The 19051-nt window shown below is 38.5% G+C and overlaps 2 protein-coding genes across 8 annotated transcripts in view; one reads left to right on the top strand and one right to left on the bottom strand.

The window, feature by feature from the left end:
- Positions 1-12002, bottom strand: part of LOC122574403 — a 62727-nt gene extending 50725 nt beyond the window's left edge. For 3 of the 4 annotated variants that reach the window (XR_006319027.1, XR_006319026.1, XM_043741963.1), the window contains exon 1: positions 6110-12002. Coding sequence is in view for 1 of the 4 variants with exons in the window: in XM_043741963.1 (XP_043597898.1) it covers positions 6110-6134 (25 nt within the window). In the remaining 3 variants the exon portion in view is untranslated. Of the gene's footprint in view, positions 1-14; positions 377-6109 lie in introns of all 4 variants that reach the window. The other variant, XR_006319025.1, reaches the window with a different exon arrangement.
- LOC122574402 (homeotic protein distal-less) overlaps positions 1-18822 on the top strand; it is a 112366-nt gene extending 93544 nt beyond the window's left edge. For all 4 annotated transcript variants that reach the window (XM_043741957.1, XM_043741955.1, XM_043741954.1 and 1 more), the window contains exon 5: positions 16501-18822. In XM_043741957.1, the coding sequence (XP_043597892.1) occupies positions 16501-16666 (166 nt within the window). In that variant the 3' untranslated portion in view covers positions 16667-18822. The remainder of the gene's footprint in view (positions 1-16500) is intronic.
- Positions 18823-19051: the final 229 nt, after the last annotated feature.

Raw genomic sequence — 19051 nt, 5'->3', positions numbered from 1 at the left:
ACTTGTATACGTACTTACTCTGCTACCCTTGTTCGTGATTTCGCGAGTTTTCGAGAATACGATGAAGATGCAATGAAATGGAGGTCGTTCAAAGATGTTGCACAAATTGTCGTGTTAGATATTAAATGGAGCGATTATTCGATGGTTTCTGAGGAACTGCAACTGCAGAACGGAGGATTCCAATGTCCTGACGGTAGGTTCGAGTTCCTGTTTCTTTCCCTTTTCTCTTTGTTCACCGGTAGCGGACACCACCTGCCGTTTTAAAGGCGGCGTACGCATGCTCTACTTTTATGGATAACTGTACTCCTATCTTGCTTAAAGCGAAGCCACCGACTATTCCGTGTCTTCGATGCGTCTACACGGTGTCTTCGAAGAGCTGGAAAATTCACAGAATAACAAGTTTCATGATAAAAAAAAAAACTCTCTCTCTCTAATAATAGCCTGACAATATTCTTGATGGAATTATCCGAGAAACGTGTAAGTATTATTCTGTTTCATGGAATGTATTATATACCTTAACGCTACTGCAGGTCTCGGATTTTTTGAAAAACTTTATCAACAACTGTTATATCATATAGCGAGCTGATAATCGTAATCAATAACTCGTGTGTCATGCTACTACTTTTCTAGAAAAATATTTTACTTTCATTATTTTAAAAGGCCTGGATACATATTCTTTAAAATTAGAAGAAATATGTCGCAATACAAAATTAAATTACAATTTGGTACTATCAAATTGAACCAATAATTCTTTCGACGATTGTAATTACGCGTAATTTACTTATAACTTCTAACATACTTACTTATACGTCACTGTAATTGTCAGCTATATTTACACCGAACGTAAAAATTTAAAGAGAAAATAATCGTAAATAACCCAAGAAACGTATCAAAATTAACAATAAAAACAAAATTAACAATAAGCGCACAATGATTAAATTCGCGACGCTGTTTAAATCGCTGCCCAGCGAGCGGTCGCGAGCCAAAACTCGTCCACCATCCGCAGAAAGAGCTAATCGATCTGACGTCTGTTATAATCCGTTCGACTGATCGTAATAATCGTGACGAAGCTTAATAAGCCAATTAGCTATTCGATGATTAAATCGTTCGCTTATCTGGATATTGATTTTCCGCGAGACAAAGGCCATTCTTCCCGACAAAAGCGGCCATGTTCCGCAGGCACTCAGTCGTTTGCTACGCGCGACTACGCTTGCTCGTCCGTGCGGGACCACCGGCAGAAAAAGGTGTACCGATGTCTCGATGAATGCGGTGTGCGCGCCTCTGCCGCGGTTTCCAAACGTAAACTTATACTCGGTGAAAAGGTAGACAGAGAGCGAAAAAAAGGGAAGCAAAGGGAGGAGAGAAGGAGGAAAAGAAGAGAGGAGAAAGCGCGAGGAAAAGGGAGAAGGAGAGAGATAGGCCACCGTGGCACGACAATGCAGCGGCATAAAGTCTCAGAAGACGCACAGGGAAACCTCGCAAACGGGGGACAAAAACCTATAATGGACACAATGGTCGATGGATCTCGACTGTGGGCCTTCGACTGGAAGGCGCCGGTATTCATTGTGGTGTACCTTCGAAAAGATTATGTCGAGTGGATGTTTGCCTCTTTTCGTTTTTCCAGTTACCACTACGTGCTGTTTTATTCAGCATGATCGTTGGAATTTCAGAATTCATCGGCTCTCATTCTTTCCTCGAAAATTGTGCACTTACGCTAAAGATAATAGTCCTCTTGAGAAAATCTGTTTATTCTTGTCGCATTTACAGTAGATTGGTTTCGATCGGCTGGGTTCATTTTCGAGAGATTCAATCGGTGCACACCGTAGATTCTGAACTAACCTGTACCTATATCAGGTCTAACGAGTTCATTGCATGTATGCCACGTTATCACATTATGTTAACCACTTTGCCAGCCTTTCGATTCTGTCCTAGTATCTTGCTTTATCATCTACACGATAAAATGAATTTATAGCGACACATTTCACGGATCGGATTTACATTCGACAAATAGCACCGCACAATTAACTACAACTAACCGACCCTACGAGATTAGACCTTTCTACGGATATATAGAGCGATAACGCGGTAAAAGTAATACGATTAATTACGGTTTTATTCGCCGTCGAAGTTCGTTAAACTAACGAAGAGGAGAACGAGAGGGGGACGAGATGATACACGTCAATCGTTAACAACTGCTTCCGTCTAATCAAATTCGTGTTGAAGATCGTGTTCTAGACAAACACGGTCGAAGCAAGCTTTTGTATAAACCAGCTCGTTTAATTCAACTTCCCTCAACATCCCCTTATTCTATTACTCAAGGCCTACCAGCCGCCTCCCTTCTCTTCTTCCACCTCTTTAATTGCATTCTCGAAGATGAGATCCGAATCTAGAATGGAGAACAAACAGGAGGCGAGCAGAAAATTAAACTATTAAAGTGCTCGAGAACTTAAGTATCGCGCATCACGATCATCTTGGTTTCTACGGAACGTAGGTGAGCGAGAGGAACGCGCGGACTTCGTGTAGTTTCCCTCTTATCGTGGCCACAGATCGCGCCACCCTAGCTAACTAGATTGCTCGATTTCGGATAATTAGCATTTTAATCGTGTCGAATTTCTTTGGTCGGGCGAAGTATAAATGGAATTCATATCAGAAATAATTCAGTCATTTGTAAAAAAAAAGAAATGAAAGTAAAAGAGAAGAATAGAGTCATCTCGTAGTAATCCAAAATTTAATGATAAATTCAACAACTCCAGAGGATGGATCGAAATTCAGAAAGACAATAATTTATTAATCCATAGTACCTTAAAATTGGACGTTCCAAAGTTTATTTCCGCAATATTTTTAAAGTAATCGTAATATTTATTGCGACAAATATAAACTATTCCACGTGTCGCTATTAATAATAATTAGAAAAATATTTCTCAAATTTATTTTTAATATCCTAAAGTTTATTAGTATACAAATCCTGACTTTTTTCAGCCAGTTAAATGACTAAACTTATCTCTATGTGCTTCTCAGATAGATAAACTATTCGGCCTCGTATAGTTGTTATCGTTTAAGTTTGTAATTCAGTCGATCAAGTAACATCGAAGGTAAAGGGAAGAGATAATAACATCGATGATAAACGTGATACAAGCATAGACACGTGTAATACTCGTTGATAGAGGATATAACGGAGTAGGAAAAGGAATTAGTATCGTGCAGAGGTCAGGAAGAACAAGCCACGGCTTGCTAAGACGGCGGACGATATCGAATAAACAAACGAACGAGTGGGAGGCGGAGGAAGTGGCGGATATTAAGGTCTTCGTGACGGAACTTGCCTCGTATTATAGCGAGCTAAGTGAGGAGGTCTCCTCGTCTGGTCGAACTAATTCTATTACTTCGTCCCTTCCTTCCACCACCATACGTCGCTTCTATCTAACCGTGGATCATCGCTGTTAGACTATTCTCTTTCGCTAGATTGTCTTTGGGACAATGTAGCATCGTAACAACCTCGGTGACAAGCTACTGATAAATGTGTCCTTCGTTTCAATCTCTGTTCTCGGCGATTCCATTAGGAAAGGGTTGCGGTTGAACTATGAACTTTGACAAATTCCCCCTAATTAGTGCGATATAAAGATTTAGAAAAGTTTCTAGCAATTTGTGATACGAAATTGAGATATTCAGAAATCTAAACCCGCTTCAATCTTTGTCCTGTGGATTTTATCACGAAAGGGATGTGGCTGAACTATGAACTTTATGTAACTTCTGCCACTTCAACTTGCTTATCACGATACAGATATTCAACAATATAGTCGAGAAATTTCGAAATTTAACGCGATATGAAATTAAGAAATTAACAAATCTAAATATCGAATATGATCTGTATAAAATTTAGAAACTTGGAAATTTAAATATGCTGATATTATAATGATATAATGCTGATGATATAATGCTGATCCATAAAAAGATCGAAATATCGCGTATGAGATAAAATTTTCGACCGAAGACACACGAACAGCACCAATGTGTGAAATTAATCGTGATCAAAGTTCGAATTCGATGACCGAAAGTCTACAAGGGAGAACCAGAAAGGGTGACGACGGGCAGAAAAAGAGGAAAAGTTAGGGGAGGAAAGTTAGAGGTGGTCGAAGCAAGAGGTGGTCAGGTTGGGGTGCCAATTTGCGATTCCACGCAGCAAGAAGGGCGTGGCGGGCTCGCGCATAGGGTGGCTCGCTCGTTTGCGCGACATTGTCGGGCAACCCTAACCTTCTGGCTGCCCCTGCCATCTTTCTCTCGACGAACCTCGTTCGCGTTAATCTCATAATTCTCTTATGTGGATGAAAACCAATGAGTTCGGTCTTGAAGGCCGCAGCTCGAGAAAACAATGTTTATGAACCAAATGAAAGCGACAGCGTTGCTTTTGCGATGATACAGAACCTTCGAGAGATTATGAGAACACGCATAATTGATTATTGAAATCTCATTAGAATATATTAATGGATATGAATTGGTTGAGAATTATCTATTTTATTAGATGATTCTATTGTGCGATCGTTAGATTTCGCTCATAAAAGAACCGCTAATTGCTTCGCTCTATTTTTATTTGTACAAGAAAAGAATTTATAGTCGAGTGTTGATATTTCTTCGTTAACGTATAACATTAATTTGTAATGAGATGTTCGTCTTCAAATATCTCATACATCTTTCTTCTACGTGTTAAACGCTCTATGCTCGCGTATTAATTTACAAATGAGGATATTGCACAAGCTTCTTTCTTAAACGATTAACTGCTACATATTCTGCAACACCTTGTATAAATATTACTTCCAATGCATTAATAATAATTCATAAGGAAGAAATTATAATGTCTATTTCTTGAATTTGACGTACATTGATTCATCAAGGACCGACGTTACGTTAATGTGATATTTCTTTCGCAATTTTTTTATTAGATAATTGACATTAATCTGTATATTAATACCGTAGGTATGAAAAAAGAATCGCGATTCCTTATATTATTTCTTTTCTTACTTAGATCCTACAATTTCCTGAATAACAAATTTAACTACCTTTTTTTTAAACTGTACAAATATTTTTTACATTGCGAATACAAATACATTTTTACATATATTAAATCGATAATAACTACTATCGATAGTTAAATCGACATAACTACTTTTTTCTTAAACTGTACAAATATTTTTTACATTATGAATACAAATACATTTTTACATATATTAAATCGACAATATAGATAATATCAAATCGATAATACGTATTTCAATAACATTGCGCCTCTGTCATTTCTTTCTTAATAATTTCCATTAAATTCAGTCCGATCTATTCCATAACGCTTGAAACAAACGATCGATCGGGATTATCAAATATCAAGCATTGTCAAATCGTTTACAAAGAGAGCATAACGCCGCCGTTAGTGTATTATAACATAACGGCTTTAAACGTCGAACTGTTGCATCGCCTTCTGGACATCCAGCTGGCGAAGTTGCATAGCGCAGAGGCACAAAGGTCGAAAGGAAATGAACGCAGAACTCCGCCCAACGGATCGTTTGTCTCGCAAGGGGTTGAAGCCACGTGGCGGAAAGACGCACGCGTCCTTGGTAAATCAAATAAACGCGACAAAACGAGAACTTGACATAATCTAACAATCGGCCGGGGACGCTCGTTGCATCATGTTTTCGCTTTCGAGATGACACAATAACCGAGACGAATTTACATGGAAATGGTAGAGCTTATTACATACCTGGAAACGGTGTGACCGTGCCCATATGAATATTCAATACGAAATTAAACGGGTAGACGACGTTTCGCACATATTAAATAACATGAAGCAAGACAAATGAAAAAAGAAAAAGATGGATGCCGGATGCATGGAGCAATTAAATGCTTCAACGCAAAACGAGCAGTTTCTTTTAAATTGGAAAAAAGTGAGACCGAGAGCTCAAAGTGCACACAGTTTTCAAACAATCTTGGTCACTCGAGATACATATGTATGTAAATAAAACACGGGAAGAATATCAAAGATAGTCAATATCTACGAAATAGTAAATAATTTGCTAAAGATAGAGATAAAACTATATTGTGTTTAATAATATTACATTTCGCTTACCAGTATGACGAACGTAGGAAGTCATCGTATGTAATTGCCTCAAAATCGACGTGAAAATAATAGTTCAAGGCAATTTGGTCCATCTTGGATAGATCATGATTTCTAATCGGTCCTCCACCATTCGCAATCAACAGAATCACTACCGATACACACGCGATTTAAACGAAACAACGAATGAAATAGGCGAAATAATGTAACGAGATAAAGTTATGTACCACGCGATTAAGATTCCCGAAATTTCGACGCGCAACAACGCGATGTTATCGTTCAGACGGTCGGCACGAAAATGCGCACGAAATAGTGGTCGTTTGTTTGGATTTTACGTTGTTCCTTGCCGGAGTCGTGTCAAACTCGATGTTATGATTCTTCGATTACCTCCGCGTGTGTGTACATAGTTCGACTTGAATACAACGTCGTTAATTATAATGGTAATAATCACGACGCGACCTAATGCAATAGATTGTTTATTCTAAATTTTCTAACGAGACATTTCGCATGTTAATAATAATGATATTAAAAATATTAATAATATTAAATAATATAAAGAGAATATTAAAAATAATAGCCTTGCACAAACGACATTACGATAACGGAGATATCTCAGCTATCGAAAATCGCGAGAGAGTTCACATAAAAATTATTACAAATGGGGAATCTCATTTTCAATATGAACAGATCAGAGATACGAATATATTGCTTATCTTGATGTACAAGAAAAGTTATCGTGTTGTAAAAATGTACATAGTAATAATTACTCGTGAAAAAAGAAATGGTTGCTGTGTCACGGAAGGTAAAAGGCGAAAAATAAAATAATGTCAAATGAATCGGTACAACGCGCTGAGTATATCGGATAAATTGGTTTTTATTGATCCCCACTGTTCACGGCGACGAGTTATGCGCATGGTGATCGTTAAGGTGATTAAGAAATCACGTGCCATTAACGCTCATTAAGGAGCCAGAGCTAATCCCGGTGTATCAAGCCACAGTCTGCTCCTTGTTTCCTGTACTCCTTCGTCGCGTGCATTTTTGCTTTCCCATTCTCGTAGAGCCTATAGTTCCCGCATTATAAAACAACACGATACATTCAATCGTAATTTCCTTTGCTTCTTTATCGAATCTACTGTTGGTAGCAATTCTACAATTTATGAGAACTTGCTCCTCTTCTAGGTATATCTATGTGCTTATAGTCCGAAGAAATCAATCGAAGAGCTGAACGAAGATACAGTACAAATACACATTTTTGGAAAAATTAGATTAAATTATTATTAAATTATTGGATTAAATTAGATTAAATATTGGGAAAAATGTACTAAACATCCAACAATTCCATAGATTGAAAAGTAGTTGAAAATCTTTTATCTTTAAATTTATAATTAGGTATATTATGCCACCTACTTTTATGGTTGAAAGGTAGAAAGAGATATATGGATATAAGAAATTCAATTATTTGGTCTTTGAAAAGTTGAACACTAATTACGTACGTAGATAATAAAATGGAAACATTTACGGAGAGTGAAGTTGAGCAGCTTGTTTTCTGATTGTGGGAAACCCATATGGAATCTGTATTTATCTAGAAGAAAAAATCGCAAAAATACTTTTTCATAGTAGTATCGACATGTGATTTTTCAATATCTACGAGCATACATTGCAGATTATAATACTTTGATTCTGGTATCCTTCTAACTATCTACTATTTCTGAGATGAAAAGCAATTTAGAGGCACGATTAAAAAAAATCTCAGATTGCTGTAATTAAAAAATCTTCGAGTCTCGTTAAAAAACTAAATTCTTCAAACAAAAAGTCCACCATAAAAATTCGCATGTAAGTCAGATGGAAGCGCAGAAACACGTTCACAGGTTCCTTCCAAAAAAAAGTCAAGTATGCCGAACCGATCTGTCTACGTCTTCCTTTATTCCGGGACGTTAAGAAGGGTTAAGGGGATTAGGATGAGGAGATCAAGAGGATGGCTTCCCGAATCCTCTTTTAAAGGCATGCTGCTTCGGGAAAAGATAGGCTCGGAGGAGCTACCTGTCGAGTAAAGCCACGCAAAAATAAACAGATTTGAAGGAACGTTTATCCAGCGGGACGGTAGTCGTATAGCCGAGTGAATTTAAAAGCCATTGGACAGCGCGCGCGCGTCCGACCCTCTGACCCACTCTCGTCGAGTGGGGTCACTTTAGAAAAGGGCTGGTGACACTAATCTGACGTTAACAGGACCGCGGTAATCTTAGATCCTTATCTCGTCGGCGAACAGGGGCAGAATTATCGGCTGCTCGATGAGCTGAGAGCCAAAATTTCCTTCATTTCCTCTCATCGTTCCACTCGCTCTCCTGCTCCAATTTAACCCTTTTATAGGATCGTAGGGAATCGAGCGATATATAAATTAGCAGTGTCAGATTGATGGATGCATCTGTTTGTTTTTCATGCATGTTTCAAGAGGCTTGAACGTACGAGTCTATATACCGAGGGCCACTCTTTTGTCGATACTTCTTTTGTCGCACGACCGCGAACGACGTTAAGAAAGGCAACATTTCATGTATTATTCAACCGTGAGGAGAACGTGCCGTACGTTCTCGAGGTGGTCTTGAAATTTCCTTCTTCTTGGACATTTGCGCCATCCGTATAATTTCTTATTCATATTTTCTTGAGATCTATTTTTTTGGTAACGGTGTATAAAAGAATTGTTAGAATTTTTCTAAAATGACAATTAACTTGTTTTTATATTACAATTTATTGGTTGCTTCGCCCTTGATGAAGCGTCTAGATATAAACGAGAAGATAAATAATATCCCTATTAATGAACGTTACGAGTACATATGGTGGTCGCAGATTGCCGATTCCACGAACAAATTCGAAAGGTTTGAAGTCGTGAAGTGCACACATTGGCTTGAGTTGTTCTATAGACTTCAAAGAAGCACCCTAAGAGTCTCGCTTGCTCCTTCTAGAGCTATCGAAGGTTGGACGATTGCAAAATCGTACGTGGGTTCAAAGGAAAAAGGAAAGGAAAGCGAACGCACGATTATGCAGTGAATAATTGATCGAGAAAGTTAGGCAAGTCGCCGCACTTTTTTTTTTTGTGAATCAAATCAAAGGAAGGAAACATCGGATAAGACAATTATGTGTAATTCTGTCTCCTTTGTTATTTTTTAGCGAGCAATTGCTGTCGCACAATCGAAAAAAATCATCGGCAAGGTCTGTTATTTCGTGCGGAGAATCATCTAGTCCAAAATAATATTTCATTGAAGCTATTATCTCAATCAATATGTTCTAACGGATAGAATGAGCAAAATAAAGCAGAACCTCGCAAGTAAAGATATCACGTGTCTAATTTTGAACTTTAATCTGTAAAAGAAGCTTCGTCATTCCTTATAAAATGTTATAGGTATTAATAGTAGATTATAAAACAGTAATTAAATGCAATTAAAAACAAACAGCTGTATAAAGTTGAGATAACAGAAACAAAAAACCGGTGTTGAAAAACAACAGTAAAAAAAATTAAATTAAACCGCAGGTTTGATAAACGGAAATAATAAATAGGTTTGATAAGCGGAATTATAAGCAGCGATAAGAAATAGGAGTGAAAGATGTATTTAAGAAATAGAACTGAAAAGCGTATGTAATAAATGGCGTTGAGCAACGTAATTAAAGTATCATGTATGATTATACTTCTTTTTCATTCTTAATCTTTTTTGCCTTTCCTTATTCTTATATATATAAAGAAAATGAGAAATAGAAGATACAAAAACCCGTCGGAATATTTAATGTCGCTTTCCTTTTTATGTGCGCATCCTCACAGAAATTGTCAGCTACCTTTACGAGCAAAACTCATGTTCTTCCATTAAGTACGAAATATTCAACCGTATCCGCGCGTAAAACGCACGTACACAGCCTGTTGAAACGCAAACTCACAAATCTCCTTGGGCGAGTCGCCAGCTGGACTATTCGCGAGCACCAACGGTTCTTCGGGGCGCTTGTAAATGCGAAAAACGCCTCGAGGCCAGTGCCGGCATCGGCGAGTTCACGCCCCCGGTGTCTCGGACACAATCGCGATCGAGAGGAGGGTTAAAAAAGAGAAAAAAAAAAGCGTGCGCGATGAAAAAGCCGACCGGTGTTAGAGCGCAGGGGTACTTTACAATGTGGGAGGACTTGGTGCTCACTTCCCCCTCCTCCACCCCCCACAGTAAGTTTTTTTCACCCTGACGTTCCTCCCCCCTTTCTCTTTCTGTCCTTTCTCTTTCTTTCGGTTTCGCCTGCAACCCCCGACTATAAGTCGGCCTCTTGTACCGGGTGCTTCCGGTGTAATTGGATATCGTCGTTCGCATTGACATTAATTTCTAAAATATTCCTGGCGACACCCTCTCCCGCGCCACGCCTATCAGAAATGTTTTCAACTTCTTTCCTCCAACGTCTATGAACGTTTTTCTTTAACTCGACTCTTAGTCCAAATGATTCATTCGTATCTTTCAATAGAAATTTTATAGATCTACCACGGTGTGTTTTGGAGATTCGAATAATTTTTATTAAAATTTAGGAACAAATTCGTTGCGTTGAACGATTCTTCGACTATCCTTCATTTTCATTTCTACGAGCGATACAAGTTTTATACGTATACAGGTATCTTATAGCCGTCGATAGTTCTAGTGTTAAAATAATTCTATCGTCTTTTATTTTCCAACTTATCTGATTTCGCTGAAGACACCTGGCTATCGTACGCGTCAAATTGATGGATATCGGATTTCGAATGTAAACAATGTATTTTCATTAAAACAAACGTTCAGTTTATATTGAGACACAATTATAGTCGATCGTGCCTACTATATTTATTCTAGAAAATATATTATACATTACTAGTTTTAAAAATACAGAAAGCTAACAGGATCGAATACCATCATCTTCCCTCCGAAATACCTGTTCAAAAGGTGTCAATATCTTTACAAATAAGATTTATTGTCAGAATCAATAAAAACACGTCTGCGACATACCGTCACCAACATCTGGTATCCAAGAGTTTTATAACGAGTATACGTTACACGTGTTGCCTCGTACCCCTATCTCGCGACATCCTTTGAAACTTCGTACAAATGGTTTACATTCGATACACCCGGTCAAGCCTATAAGACCATGCAAGATAACGTCGTCAGGCTGCCTGGACGTAAAACGTGTTGTATAAACACCGATACTATCGGTGAATCGGGCATTAACGTTCGTATGTCCACAGACCGTACGAGCATCTCTCTTGTACCACCATGATAACAAAACTGTCGGAAGTATACGGCGGCGGATCACCGTTTTAACCTATCATCGACTCCGATTTCAGGGTTCGGGTGGCACGCGTCGACCCTCTTCTACGCCGCGCCCTTCGACCTTTGTGTTACGGCACACGCATCGCGCGTTTTATTTCACAAGCTGTTATTTTCGAATTTAGAGGGCAAGGAGATTATCGCGGCTTCGAGCTTATTAATGTGCTATGACAAAAGAATTTCACGAAATTCATCCTCCTTCGTGGCTCCTATTTGGGGATGTTTTCCAGATTGCGTATTTATCGTAAAATCTTCTATAGGTTATAGGGATAGTTATACTGTTGTTTTTCTTTTTTATTTGTCGTGCCCTTATATCCAATGCTGGTTAAGGTTTGTTTCTATATCGTTTTTGGAGTATGAAGCGAAAAATCCAAGTGGTTGAAAACTTTTGCATTATGCGTTATTTATTAGATGTTTGGAATCTAATAACATAGAGAAGTAGATGAGTTCAGAATTTCATTATCCGGGAAAATTATGGCATTAAAAATCTATCGAAGTAAACAAAATTAATGCGTAATATCGAATGAATGAAGCATTAATTAAAGAAAATTAAAGAAAAAAGATTACATTCGATATAATTAAAAATAGAAGAATGTACCCAATTTCTTTTTCTGCAATTAGTATCTAGCGTACAAAGATACTTGTATACATATATTGGAAGTGTATCAAATACTGGTCACGCTCGTAATTAAAATTCCCGTCACACACGAGCGCCATTACGCGTGTTTTGTCGAGCTCATTTCGACATGCTCGACCAAACAAGGGAACGAAGCTCGCGGTTATTACCTTATCAAAATAAAAAACGATCCCACGGATGATTCCTCTTATTTCATTATCCCAATAAATACCGGGAACGTGGCAGCGTGCTTCTCGAAATACAATGAACGCGACCGAAGACGGGACAATGTTTAATATTCAGTTGTCGGAAATTCATTAAAGTGGTAGGAACACGCGGAGGCATTAAATTCGGCATATCTCGAAAGGGTTAATTGCTACAAAACAGCGTGCAAGCTTCTTTTCACAGGGTCCAAACTAATGGGGAAGGACAAACGTAAAACGGCACACAGCGAAAACGAGAGTAGCGCACGCGACTCGAATGTAATTGATGCGTGGTTCCGTTTGCAGAAAGCAAACTCGATGACTCTGCTAGTAACGACGATCCGTTCATACCATAATACGCTTAATGAGGACCCGTTAATTACGCTAATGAATCCCAGAATCCCATCAGCTTATACCAGCGCAAGCTGGAGTCGCGCCTGCTGCACCATCCATCCACGTTATCTTATTGGTCATTCTCATTATAAATATTCCAGACTTGGACGTTATTCGAGTAAAATGTTTGAAAAATGAACGATTAAATTTTCCATTAAAAACAAAAATAACTTTGTTTGGAATTTTCTTTCGAAGTGTAATGCGTTTCTTGAAGCGATAATTCAAATAGTTTCTGATTCTGTTGTTTCAATGTTATCAACTGTGCTAGATGTACACAAATTTAGATAAATATTACTCAAAGATGATGGAAATAAAAATAGTTTTAACAACAAATACTATGGCGGCTATATTGCTTATGGCGTAAATGTTTACGCAATACGCTATTTAACATTCAAATTAATATTAAATTTGAAAAAAGTTGACTAAAATAGAAAATTATTTGAAGACGTTTTACTTTCATCAATTCTATTTTAGACGATTTTGGAACGATTCATTAATATCAAACAGCTATCTCTTTGCTCTTGTTTCAAATAAAATTTTCCCCAACCTGTTATGTTACAATTCTTGCCTTTGCTCGCTCTAAATGCGAACGAGAATCGTGAAACTCGTCCGGTTTCAACTATTCCTCTTCGACTATTTTATATCCCTCTCTTCATTTCCAGCGATTGCATCTTTGCTTTCTCTATGGTTTTCTTGTTGCAAAACGTACACAGTCGAGAAGTTCAAGAGGGTGATTGTCTCGTCAGTTTGCTTTCCGTTATTTCGTATCGCGATCTAACGAGGACGACCGCAAGTCGAGCGTAATTAGATGATCGACCAGTTTAATAACACAGCGAATCTTCTTCTCTACTTCCCTTCCTCGTCGCTTGACATCGCGCCACGCATTTTGCTCTTGCCAGGTTGGTTATCAGTTAGCCGAGATTCCACGGAATCACCTTCGTGACCGTGCAGCTAAATGCTCGTCGTTAGGGCGATCGTTGATTGCCGTTATTGCAAAGCATTTTCGATAGAAAGATTCTAGAAAGAGTATTCGAATAAACCACTATATCGATGGGTATCGAATGGAACACTTTCGGTTTCCCCGATTTCCTTCTTCCATCATTTTCTCAATGAACGCTTTTGTGCTGTCTTTTATGATTTCATCGGAATTACAAGTGTAAAGTGAAGTTCGAGATTGTGGCAGAGGGAACGTAATGGAATTGGAAATTCATAGAAAATAATCCATTAAAGAGAATCGTATGTATTCTGTGAATGAAATTGACTTTGAAAATAAGGAAAATGATTTTCTGTCTCCTTGACAAAAGTAACAGTGTTACTTAACATACCAAGAATTGACATTCTTTACTAGCAATGACAGAACGGCACTAAAGAAAAAGAGAATTCGTATTATCGTACTTCTCTCGTAACAGTGTTTTCATTGAACTTAATACTGTTATTTGTTTATGAAAATAAATGTCATTTTTCTGATCCCTGAGCAAGCCCAAATAACCTATGATGTGTGAAAGATTATTAATTATTAAATTAAATTATTATAAATTATTCCAAGCTCCGCGCTAAGTTTCTTTTCTAACAAGAATACGATGGCGATAGAAAATTTGTTCTGTTCTATTCGTAGATAAGACACGATACACCGAAATTCAGACTAGTTTTGTAGAACAGAAGATTTAACTTGTTCAAATACTGAAATGAAAGTCGATCGCGGTAGGGTTAAATTTACGTCGTTGGCGGACGTACAAGAATATCGACAACAGTCGAACCACATTCCTAAAAGTCAGAATCCACTGGCCGTGCTGAAGAAAAGAAGGAAACGCGGTGATACAGACGCACGAGATGCCATGTACGAGCGTATCGTGCAGAAATGACAATGGCCGAAAGGCAAATTGCGTCTGCGTGGCTGGCACGAAAAGCCAAGCAGCAACCTTGAAAGACCTCGCGAGTTCCTTCGGTAACGTGGGATAGAGGTGAGAGTAAAAGAAGACGAACGAATACGTACGATGTGTGCAGCAGAATGCACGCTAGAATTTTTCCCTTCGCATTCCTTCTCATACTCGTGCCTGCCATTCGTTTCTTTGCCTGTCCCTACCCTCTCCCCTGTCTGACCAAATGAAAAATGGTCACGAAATTTCCTGCACTCGTCCGTCTTATTCGACCACGTGTAGAACTAGCATGGAAAAGTCGATCGATGAGGCGTTAAGTAACCGTGTCCTTGTTAGATTCTTGAGAAAAATCCGCTCGTTCTCGGGAAAACCGTCTCCCGTGATTTCATCTCTTACGCAACTACCATCCTTTTTTCTCTTTTCCATAGACTGCGCGTTGTTACTCCCAACATTAACTATACATATACACATGAGTCTGTGTGTTGATGTGTTTACCCGTGGGCTCTTTTATTATAATCGATTTTCTTAGTGTATCGAGCATGGTCTAAGAGGACAAACTGGCTGACAATGATGGATTAGAATTCCAGAACCCGATGAAGTAATTACAAAGACTCGGTGTGCTTTACCAGAGACGTAAATTATAGTTGATTGATATTTTCGACGTGTTTACGAACGATATTCCTTCTTTTACACGTTTCGTTGTCCGATAGAGAATTATGGTACGGGACCACGTTCAAGGATGAAAATAACACTTACGTGTCGCCGACACAGTCGGATCACTTTTAAATACGAACTCGTTTTACATACCTAGTAATCAAGACGCGACTCACGGTAACTCGTTACTATTCGATCACCCAGTATTATCGCGTGGTGTGACCATCAATTGCGTGGGTTTGCGTCTTTACAGGCCGCTTCCGACCTTCGTAACAATTAGCCGCAATTAAAGTCGCCGCGGCAAAGGCCGTACGCTGCTTGTCTTAATTTCTGAATGAACTTCCTGACATCCAGTACGAGCTGGGTCGATATTCTCTCGAACTCGAACGACGAAAGAGTGGTTAGGGAATCGGTTAATCGTCCAACATTATCGACAGTATAAAATATCACGGGATTCTATACGAATTTAGACAACTTCTATTCTTTCTCACCTAAGTAATATTTCTTGTTGTTTCAAAGAACTGCTCGGGATGCTAATCGGGAATTCGCTCATCGAGTTTTACCTTTCCTTCAACTATGACATAAAACGAAGCGGAATTTTTTAATTTAAGTAACTGTAGCATAGTTCTTATATTTATATTTGCTTCACAAAAATAATACATGTCGCGATTATAATCTTGTTTTGTACTGCTGCTTGAAGATTCTAATATTACGGAATGAGTGAATTTCTTCCATTACTAGAAGGAAGATCTCAAAATATCGTCAAGTATCTGTATATTAAATATCAAATAACTTCTTAAGATCGCGAAAATCGTGGTTAATTTGACAGATAGACGTAAAATTCTTTTCATAAGCATTTTCAAAAGTAACCCAAAAATAACTTTCATATAATTCATTACACAGATATAGATGTAATGCAATATATACTTCGAAATTTACGATGAATATTGCAAACCACGCATCTAATGAAGGAGTTGCATTAGTTTACTCAACTGATCGTTGTTTATTTAGCTATTGTATTAATTCATATAATTGTTCGTTTCTTACGCTCCATTCGAAATGAACGGTATGACAATCAAACCATAACGAATAAATATTTGTATTTTATTTGACAATTATAAATTCCATCTACATTAACAAAAGTAAACATTCTCCGCTCTATTTCTGTAAGTTTAATTCAAAAATTGAGCCCAGAGTATAAATGAAAATCGCTATATATCGTTCAATATATTCCGCAACGATGACAGAATTCTTAAAACCTCCACCGCGACAGGATTATTTTAGAAGAAAAATTCATGTGACATAATCAGTGGTTGCTCTAATTTTATTATGTATGTTAAAATTGCAGCTCGATGGAGAAGGTATCGCAAGAACTGCACAAGATCACGCCTCATGCACCCTGCAGCGCGGACTTTCGAGCATCCCCTCTTTGGCGCCGCGGGAGTTCGTCGGAGCATACTCTTTCCCGTGCAGTGGATATGCACGGTGTAATCCCTTTCCATTGGGACCGGTAAACATCGGCTATTGAGAAGGGCATCCGCCCTCCGTAAATCCCGGGGCACGTTTAACGGGATCATTTCGAAAATCGGATTTAGCCCCATTGTCCCCATTTAAGGGGATGACACCGATCTTAGCCGCCGCGGGACTCTACTTTCGTTTGTCGATGCATACCGCAACACGCCGTGACAAGGGCCCATTCGGGACATTCTTCTGGACCGTCGACCAACATATGTCCCCATTTTGATGGAGCCGTCGCTCCTTTGAAACGTGATTTTGCGAGAGCAACGAAGCGAAGACGCGATGGAAAAGAGCTACCAACAAAAGAGCTCGCGTTTAAACATTTGTGTTTTAATTTCAAATATTTATCATTTGTGTGTAATTTCATAAGAATTGATTTGAAATCTGACGTTTCCTGTTTCCATGGACTAAATCAGCTTCGTTTCAGATGTAAGAATTAATTTACGTACCTAATATTTTATGGAAATGTGTATACTTTTTAGGATATTTTCATGTATCTGCTTCGCTTAAAAGCTAATTTTGCAAAAATGAATGTAAGAATAAAAGAAAGATAGGGAAGCGACTACTAGCATCTATTTTGCGGTCAATCATATGAATCAATAAAATTGAGGTAAAGTTCCAGGAAATCCACTAGAAAAGACACTATGTTATTCCACGAGTCTTGTACGCGACTGTAAACTTTGTAAATGGTTTCAACAACCAGATTAGAAGAACCAACGTAAGAAGCTTTTCTTTTCTAATTTCATTACCGGATTTCCTTCGACACTTGGCAATCTTTGAATCGCACAAAACTGATAAAAACATTGCACACGGCTCTCGACTTTGCCCGAGTAATATCACGTTATTGAACATTATTGCAGTAGATAATCGGTCGAGATAATCTCAGGAAAAAAAGCAACCCCTCTCCGGGTAATTTAATCATCCATCTCCCGCTACTATTCCATTCACATCGGTAAAATGCAAATAATGCGCCTTTCGATAGATCTTACGACGATATCGAGATGTAAAATGCAACAGAAGAGAAATACCACACGTTGATGGAGCGTGCAGTACGCTTTCCACAGACGCGACTGCATACAAAGATAGGAAAAGAGGCGAGAGAGCACTTTCGAAAATCTCGTGACTCGCCTCTTCCTTGTCGTGGTAATGCCTTGTAGGTAAAAAGGAGAAACTCGTAGGAAGGGAGGAAGGATGAAAAGAGACGGCCACTGTGGCTCGTAAAAGGAAAACGGAATCGAGGGTGAGCCGTAGTGTGGCCATTTTGTCTGTTTAGTTCCACACGGAGACACCCGATGTATGGACTCCGCGGTGCGTATAATCGCTAATGCTCAACCCCCCTTATCCATCCATGGGGAGGGTTAAAGCCGAACCCCCGCTAATTTCATAGATAGCCCTCGCTCTTTCCACGACGCCGTGAATGAACCCCGTGAGATTTTGGAGACACCGTTGGTCCCCGATTGTCTGCTCTTGTAACACGTCGTTATCAATGCATGATAATTAATTTGCGTCTCGCTACGAGTGTCAACCCATGTTTCGACGGGTTAGGTAATATCGTCGCGAGATTTTATAGACTGGACTATGCCAGTTCGAGGATTGTGAAAGTTTTAACTAGAGACGAAGAAGTTCAAGCAGTTGTAAGAAACCTGAAACTATCTAATAGATATATCGGATTAACTCTCATGACATATGATTTAGTAAATAAAATGTTAGATTATCTAAAGATACGGAGATGTATAGTTAAGGGTTGAAAATAAGAATGAAATTTGAATAATGATAAATAATTGTGAAATATTAAACTACAAATGTAATATAAAATATAATTAGAAGCTTAAGTCCCTTTAGAAGATAAAATATGCAAGCTTCTATGTATATAAATAAGAGTCTCTTCTGTTTCTAATGGTATAAGTAAAAAATACATAATAAATGTTACCCCTCTAACACACTTCCTGTTACTGAGACACGATCACCTGTCCCTACAATTACATTCTTCGCTCTATCAGAAACATCTTTATTTTAAGCGATAATTTGCCTGTATTTAAACAATCGAATCGGTACACCATACGCACTAGTAGCAGTGAATGTGTTAAGAAGCCTATGTACTATTTGTAACTGAAAATATAATGAATTCTGCAAATAAAGAAACTGCAGCTTACCTTCAATTGTTATTAATATTGATAAAACTGTAAGAAACTGTACGAAATTGTAAATCATCTGTCGCTTTGTTTACCACTTTCCTACCCTGTCAAAATCGATGTTCCCGATCAGCGATCACGAATCAGCATCATTGAATGCTTCAAGTTCCGTCGTTGAGCCATTCTGTTCCCTTTCCTTTCTCACAGCGGATCGTTGCAGCCTTTTTGCGGGCTTTTTGCGGCCTTTTG

The sequence above is a fragment of the Bombus pyrosoma genome, linkage group LG13 (genome assembly GCF_014825855.1).
Source record: "Bombus pyrosoma isolate SC7728 linkage group LG13, ASM1482585v1, whole genome shotgun sequence".
Lineage (NCBI taxonomy): Eukaryota > Metazoa > Arthropoda > Insecta > Hymenoptera > Apidae > Bombus > Bombus pyrosoma.
Note: the sequence above shows the minus strand (reverse complement) of the source record. Positions and strands in the feature narration are given on the sequence as shown.